The sequence below is a fragment of the Coffea eugenioides genome, chromosome 8 (assembly GCF_003713205.1).
Source record: "Coffea eugenioides isolate CCC68of chromosome 8, Ceug_1.0, whole genome shotgun sequence".
Taxonomy (NCBI): domain Eukaryota; kingdom Viridiplantae; phylum Streptophyta; class Magnoliopsida; order Gentianales; family Rubiaceae; genus Coffea; species Coffea eugenioides.
The window spans coordinates 33,661,969-33,670,698 of record NC_040042.1 but is presented as its reverse complement, the minus strand read 5'-3'; the positions used below and the strand labels follow the sequence as shown (position 1 = coordinate 33,670,698).

General features: G+C 35.9%; 1 protein-coding gene across 1 annotated transcript; it reads right to left on the bottom strand.

The window, feature by feature from the left end:
- Positions 1–7,130: 7,130 nt before the first annotated feature.
- On the bottom strand, positions 7,131–8,528 carry LOC113780600. Its single transcript, XM_027326385.1, has one exon. It carries the CDS (start codon positions 8,526–8,528, stop codon positions 7,131–7,133), a length of 1,398 nt encoding a protein of 465 aa, XP_027182186.1.
- Between the last annotated feature and the right edge of the window lie 202 nt (positions 8,529–8,730).

Below are 8,730 nucleotides of genomic sequence, written 5' to 3'. Positions count from 1 at the left end.
ATGTGTTACGACTAGGAATGTCTTCCCATAAGTCCGTTGGATTCACACCGTCACTAAACAAGCGAACATGACCATGTTTGTCTTGCCCAACCACCTGGGCAAATATATCATCACGACCAACTGGATCTTGCGAATCCGATGGAAGCTGATTTTTCAGCTCAGTCAGTTTTTCCTACATAATAAAGGAAAACACTTGTTATTGCAAAAGACTGTCTGAAAACATCCATGGTAGAATTGATAGGCTTGTGTTCTGGGATCCTTACCAAATTCTCAGCAACTATGGTACTTGATGGAGTTCCATCGGCATGGGTATAAAACTTATTGAATATTTCTACTCTAGTAGGAGGTCTTCCCAACTGTTTGGACTATAAGAAATTGAATCGTTTTAATTATAGTTTTAGCATTTAGCATATAATTAAAAAACAAGCTAACATAATGAAACATGTACGAGCAAAAAAAATTAGCAACTAGAAAGTTGATGAGGTATCACCAAGTGGTTCCGAAGATGAGCAAATGATTTTTTTCCGATTGTGTGGTTCATCTTCTTCTCCCCTCTAGCTTTCTTGTTCTTCTCACTTAGTTTCTAAATTTCAAAATCAAAAGCAAGATTACAGCATTGAATAAACACAACTTTATGAAGAATGTTGTAGCTGATTTGTACCTTTGCTTCTTCACTTTTCCAATAAGCCCAAAGTTTGATCCATTGCTCTTCCCGTACCCTTATGTCCTTTTGAAACCGAGCTTCAGCATTTGGCACGGCAGGATCAAAATAGTTAGCCTTTAAATCTGCCTTCCAGCTTCTCCATTTTTTGCCAATTGATCTTAAGGTCCAAGCTTCCAGTCCCATAGGCAAAGCAAACCTTTCCTAAAACGTAGTTAGCAACAAGAAAATCAACACAACTTCACAGTAATTTTTGTACAAAGCATACATAATACAAAAGCTACCATTACCTTTATCACTTCTAACATGTCCATTTTAAGTTTCCTTGGCATCTTAAGCCATGTTTCAACATCTACTGGACAATACATACCATTCCTAGCCAAACTGCCCAAGAATTCAGAGAAAGAGGTTTTCTCACTTATTGGGATCCCATTGTCATCGAGTTTAATCTCAATCCGTGGAAGTTCCTTAGGCCGACCCCAAATTTCTTTCATAAATGTAGGGCCTCGGGTTTTCTGATGTACTTCACTTGAATCATTTGTAGTTTCTTTTCCTGTATAAAATAAGAAAAATGTGCAAGTTATGAACATAACAAAATGCACTTCTGGAATTGGTTCAAAACAGTTAGTAATACCTGCATTGTCCGAGTTGCATGACATGAAGGTGGTGTCACTGGAATGTGGACCTCGAGAGTCCTGATTTGGACTTTGTTCAGTTGCTTCATGCCTTGTTCCAAGTGGAGATTGTTGAATTGGAGAGTTCTGGCAGTGCTCATGCGACTTGGAACCTCCATCAGCTTGTTGAGTGACTTGGTCACCTGATTCATGTATTATTCCCAATGTAGAATTCTGAATTGCAGATTGAGGTGCCCGAGCAGCTTCTCCTTGCACTTGTTCAATTACATTTTCATGGCTTGTTCCAAGTGGAGGCTGCTGCCTTGTTTCATGACATGAGGGAGGTTGCTCAATTGGTTCATCTCTCAATCCATTTGCAGCGCGCTTACATTTTCGACCTCTACGGGCCATACCTGCATAATATTTGAGTGAAGAAAGGGACAAATGTAAATGTTTAAAATTTATTGAAGCAAACACTCTACCTATAGTTTCTTTAACTTACAAATGCTATTATAAAGAAGTACTACTTGAACAATAAACTGGCATGACAAGTAACAAATGGCATTCTTCAAGAATAAACCAGGGGAAGACTATGGAGTTGTCAACAGAACAGAGAAACAAATGGAGAATATACGATTCAATGCAGCAACTAATTGGAAATGAAATGAAAGCTACATGCTTAAGTGACTGCAAGAATATACATGGGAAATGCTTTGATCTACATCCTTTCAGCATGAAAGATATGCAGAATTTACTACTGCTAGACACGAAACTTTTTCCATATTGTTCTGAGAATGATGCCTATGATCAAAAGTTGGTATGCTTCTGCTCAATGAGGGTGCAAGTAGAAGAGTCCACGTAATTTTAACTTCAGTAATGGAGCAAACTAATAAATGATTGTCTTGAATTAACGAAATATACTTGGTCATGTGATAACCAAAACTTGCAGAGGATAATGTATTCTACCAACAAATACAACTCTTGGTTTTGTATGTTTAGGGATGGCAATCGGGTCGGTTATGAAGCTCTACTGAATACTTTTATTTCCAGATTCTGACATGGTTCTGCATTTATCAAGAACACTAATTCTATTGTTCTAAGATAGTGTCTCATCTAAACAAGAGCTCAAGCTTTACGTAGCATTGACGATTCCAAACCAAATTACTTCTCTTTTTGCCAGAGCCACATCCACAGTTAAGGGTTGACACTTAACAGTAAATGCACAAACACTTTATCCAATACAATTGTAACAGTACAAACAATACAGTCGTAGAACAGGAAGGAGACGAAGAGCATCACGGTAAAAGACTAAAAACGAGAACCCATCACCAAAAACAGATGGTTGAAATTGTACATTCAGTTCACAGTAGCAGTCTCCATTCGACCAGGCTCACCTAGAAATGTGCTTCTCAGAAACGTGCTTTTCACACCGCCACCACCCCCCAAAGCTTTTCACACCACCACCACCCCCCAAAGCAAACACTCTACCTAGAAATGTGCTTCTCAGAAACGGAGAAGGTGCTTGTCAGAGATGGGAATCGAATAACCTGAAAACTAAATCTACCATGCAATGCAAGAACATGTCTATCATGCAATGCAAAATTAGACACAAAATACTGAAATTACCTCAAACTATGGCTTGAATCCCTAACTTCTCGGTTTCCCCAAGCTTCAAGATCTGAACTCCACCCACCACCCAAGCTTTGAAGCCCTAATTTCTGATTTCTTGCCACCAAGCCAACACAACAGCCGAATTTGGGATTTGCATGGTGCGAGCTCAACCAAGTTACCCAAATGGGTGCGAGTTCATGGACGGCATTTGACTCAAATTGGTGGTGCGAGCTTGAAAGAGAGAGAGAGGACAAAGGCAGAGGACAACGAGAGAGGGAGAAGATGTCTGAAATAAAGGCGGTACTAATGACGCCAAAGTAAATTAGTCAAGCCTCTTGAATTTTTCAATTTGTCGCGCTACTAATGACAATTTTTGTGTGTTTGGGCAAAATTTTGTTCAAGCTATATAACAACTAAAAATTTGGTTAAAGCTATATACAATATAATATAACAACTAAAAATATAACAAATAAAAATTTTGCAAGAGCTATATACAATATAATATAACAATCAAAAATTTTGTTACAACCATATAACAACTAAAAATATAACAAATAAAAATTTTGCAAGAGCTATATACAATATAATATAACAATCAAAAATTTTGTTACAACCATATAACAACTAAAAATATAACAAATAAAAATTTTGTTAAAGCTATATACAATGTAATATAACAACTAAAAATATAAAAATAATTAAAAATTTTGAGAAGCTAACAAAAAACATTCTTTTAATCAAAATGTTTTCGGTACTCAATTTATTTTATGCTGCTAGCAATTATGTACGGCTTGTAGTCTAACAAGCCATTGGAAGGATCGAATTAGTTTATGAAACAAGAAAATTAACTTGTGAATACATGAACTTTCCATTGATAAACATTGGGATTAGAATTGATTGAACATAAACATTGAATATATATATATATATTCAATTCCAAAGCAATTGCCATTGAACTTTGTGTTAATTAGAAGCTTACTATCACTTACAAGATCTTACTATTGAACTTTTCAATGATTAACCTTAGGCTTACACTTACAACGCATTGATTGAACATAAACATATATATATATATTCAATGTTTTCAATTCCAAAGCAATTGCCATTGAACTTTGTGTTAATTAGAAGCTTACTATCACTTACAAGATCTTACTATTGAACTTTTCAATGATTAACCTTATGCTTACACTTACAACGCATTGATTGAACATAAACACATATGTATATATATTGAATGTTTTCAATTCCAAAGCAATTGCCATTGAACTTTGTGTTAATTAGAGCTTACTATCACTTACAAGATCTTAATATTGAACTTTTCAATGATTAACCTTAGGCTTACACTTACAACGCATTGATTGAACATAAACATATAGTATGATCGGTTTGATCGATTCGATCGTGCTTGATCGGTTTGATCGTGTCTCCTTTTCACTTTGAAGGATAATCTAAAATTGTGACTAAACCGATTAAATTCGATCAAAGATCAGTTGGACTAGAAAGCTCTATCGGAATTAACTTTTTGTATTGTTATTGGTTTAAAAAATAATTTTTTCATGGTATTAAAAAATTATTTAAGAAATTTATAGATTAAAGTTTCAAAATATTTCTATTGATCAAAAATTAGACCTCGGCTTATTGGGAAAAAGAATTGGCCATAATATAATGATTCACAAATGTAATATTACAGCTTACAATTAATGGAATTGCTTATAAAATAATGACCAGTATTTATCCAGCCCATTGGGCTCTTAAAATGAGTAATGGGTTCCTTGGAAAGTTGGATAGTTTTATGTTTGGTCTGAAATGATTTGCACATTCCGTACGTTGCCAATTGTTCTCCCCAAATCATAGCCTCGATTGCCAATTGTTGTCATGCCATTAAAAGAAAAATCATTCCAATACCATTTTTATGAATAAGACTGACGATTACTAACCAAGACTAGAAATCCAAAAACTGGACCATGGGAGTATCAATGAAAGAAAGGCCTTAAAGAGGCAAATTAATACACTAGTTTTAACTAATAACACCAAGTCTTTTATCACATCTGTCAGAAGGCTTAACATGACAAAAAACTAAGAATGTCGGTCATATTAGTAAAATACAAAAAAAAAATGCAAAACCCATCGACAAAAGGAAATAAAGCCTAGGCCTAGCAATTGAAACAGAGAAGAATAGGGCCAGTAAGCTTCAAAGCTATAAAAGATTCTAAATCAAATTATATTGGGACAAATCAACTTCAATCCCAAGTCCATTCTTACGAACCCAACTAATTTCCTCATTTTCATTCTCAACAACAGGATTGCCAACATCACTTTGCAAATATGTCTCAACATCCATAGTTGTGCCCATGTTATATCCAGCTCTTGCAGTGGTAGAGATAACCACTTGCCAATCCTTATCAGTTGGATCTTCCACATAAAAAATCTGTGATGCATGTGAAGCGAGTATAAATGGCTCAACATGAGGCCTCACGTTTGCAAAATTGACTAAAGTAAACCCATCAGCATCTTGTTTAATTCTCGAACCATTTGATATCCAATCACATTCGAATAACACCACCCGACGACCTCCGTAAATTAATTCAATCATTTTTTTCAAGACGCCGAAGTAAACTAGTTCACTCAAAACTGGATTTTGATCCCTTATACTTGCAAAATTGGATGTTGTTGCATTGACTGTAACACCACTATTCTGCGTTTTTCTTTTCTTCTCAACTTCTTTGGTGTGAAACCGAAATCCATTAACAACAAACCTGTCATGTTGGATTCCAACAACATCTGGACCTTTAGCAAGGAACCTCAACTCTCTCAACACCGAAACATTTTGAGGAAGTTCTAACTTGTCAATCTGTAAAAAAAAAAAGAGTAAATAAATAAATAAAAAAAAGATGAAACTATATTTGAAGTCCTACAATTCAAATTGTACTTAATATTCAGAATTTTACTTACATGTTCAGCAAACCAACATGCAAAATTTTCGCTGTGCAAGCGCTCTTTTAGATGCTGTGGAATTTGAGGATGTCATTCTTCTATCAATATACGATGCTGCCTAGAAGTACATGAGTCAAAATTGTAATCATGCATTGAATTCTACAATAAAATTTTAATGCATCAAGTTGTAGTTGAACTTACTCTATGTAAGGTGTGACAGCATCACAATTAAATAAAATATACTGATGTGCTTTACTCAAGATATGAGCATCAAAGACTGTTGGCTTGCCCCTCCCCAAAGGATGTCCTGATTCAGAGAATATATCTAAACCATCTTCAATTTCCTTATGTACTTCTTCATTTCTGCTTGGACGATTGAATTTTGTCTCAACATAGTCCGCAAGATACAATGAGCAAAAGTTAATGCATTCTTCTGCCAAGTACCCTTGAGCAATCGAACCTTCAGGCCTACTTTTATTTCGAACATAAGATTTTAATGTTCCTAAGTACCTAAAGTATCATCATTCCAACCTCTCTAATTAGTTCCACAAATCAAAGAAAGCAAAAAAGGAATAAACATTTAAGGCATAATGAGAATTACAAGCAGTACCTCTCTATAGGATACATCCAACGATAATACACCGGCCCACCTAATTTCACTTCAGTTGCCAAATGAACAACTAAATGCACCATGACATCGAAGAAGGTTGGTGGGAAGCATTTCTCAAGATCGCAGAGTATGACGGCAATTTCACTTTCCAAACGAACCACATCTTGAGGACAAATAACTTTAGAACAAAGCTGCCTGAAGTATCTACTCAATCGAATCAAAGGATAGCGCACTGATTTTGGCAAAGTCTTTCTCAAAGCTATAGGCATCAATTGCTGCATTAGGATATGATTATCATGACTTTTAAGCCCTGAAATTCTTGGTGGTTTTACTCGAACGCATCTTGAGACATTAGCTGCATAACCATCTGGAACTTTCACTTTTTTTAGCACATTGCAAAACATAGTTTTCTGTTTTTTATCCATTGCAAAGGAAGATGGAGGTAAGTACACCTTTCCAGGTTCTGTCTCAATGGGATGCAGCTCTTTTCTTATTCCCATTTCTCTCAAATCACGGCGGGAATTATAATGGTCCTTTGCTTTATCCTCAATATCCAGCAATATCCCCCAAATATTTTCACAAACATTCTTCTCAATGTGCATGAAGTCAAGATTGTGTCTTAAGACATTATCTTTCCAATATGGCAATTCAAAGAAAATACTCCTCTTTTTCCAATTGAAAGGCAGCTTCGGATTACCTTTCACAAGTTTTCCAAATTAATTTGCAAGTCTCCCAATTCACTCACAATCATATCCCCGGTTTGCAAAGGTGGTCGCTTTCCATGTTCTTCGGTGCCATCAAAGAATTGGGCTTGCTTTCTAAATTTATGCTTACTATCTAAGAATCTCCGATGACCCATATAGCAATATTTGAAACTATGAGTCAACCGTCGTGCATGAGTGAACTTGTGACAAACAGGACAAGCATATTCACCTTTAGTGCTCCAGCCAGATAACATTGCATATCCAGGGAAATCACTAATGGTCCACAACAGAGCTACATGCAATTGAAAATTTTCTTTTTGGGATGCATCATAAGTTTGAATGCCAAAATCCCACAATTCGGTCAATTCTTTAACTAGAGGCTGTAGATAAACATCAATATTATTCCCAGGAGAGAATGGTCCGGGTATTAACAAGGACAACATGAAGTACGGTTGCTTCATACACATCCACGGAGGTAAGTTATATGGTATTAAAACTACAAGCCAAGTACTGTGTGTAGAACTCATGTTGTTGAATGGATTAAACCCGTCAGATGCCAACCCCAATCTAACATTTCGACAATCCTTAGCAAATTCTGGATGTAGATGGTCAAAAGTTTGCCAAGCTGGAGAATCAGCTGGATGTCTCATACAACCATCTTTTGTACGTTTTTCCTCATGCCATCTCATTTGAGATGCAATTTTAGAAGACATAAATAGTCTTTGTAATCTAGGTTTTAAGGGAAAATGCCACAACACTTTTTGAGGAATTTTCCTTTTTTCCCCAGTTGGATCATTTTCTGAAGCAACCCACCTAAGCTCGTTACATGTTTCGCATGAAGTCCTTTTCTCAGCACTACCCCAATAAAGAGAACAATCATTAGGACATGCATCGATCTTTTCATAACCCAACCCCAATGTATTCATCAATTTCTCAGCCTCATAGTAAGAAGACGGCAAATTAGTCATGGCCTCTGGAAATGCTTCTCTCAACAGCTCAACAAGCATATTAAAAATCTTGTTACTCATCTTACCCAGGCATTTTAGGTGAAGCAAACGAATAATGAAAGACAATTTCGAGAAATTTTTGCAACCCCTGTACAAATCCTGTTGAGAATCATCAATCAATTTGTAAAATTTTTCAGCCTCTGAAACAGGAATGTCCCCTTCTCTATTCAATTCATTTGTTCCATGTGGTATCTCAAATACATCATGGACCAAGTCTTGCATGTCATTAGTCCCATTTGAAACCCCAGTTGATGTATTTTCAGAATTAGATGTGGCTTCATTGTAGTTTGAAAGTTCTCTATGTGCTATCCAATTATTATAACCCTTGATAAATCCTACCACTTTCAAATGATCATATGCTTCCATTTTTGTCACACAAACACCCATGTCGCAATCTTTGCAAGGACACAAAATCTTTCCGTCACAACTTGATCTAGAAAATGCAAAGTTTAGAAACATTTGAAGTCCTGTCTCGTACTTTTCACTTGTTCTTGGAAAATCCATCCATCTTTTATCCATACTTTTAATATAAATAAATGTCCTCCAACGAGCTTCCAATAGCCTACTTTTTAAACTCAAGTCGTGGCTT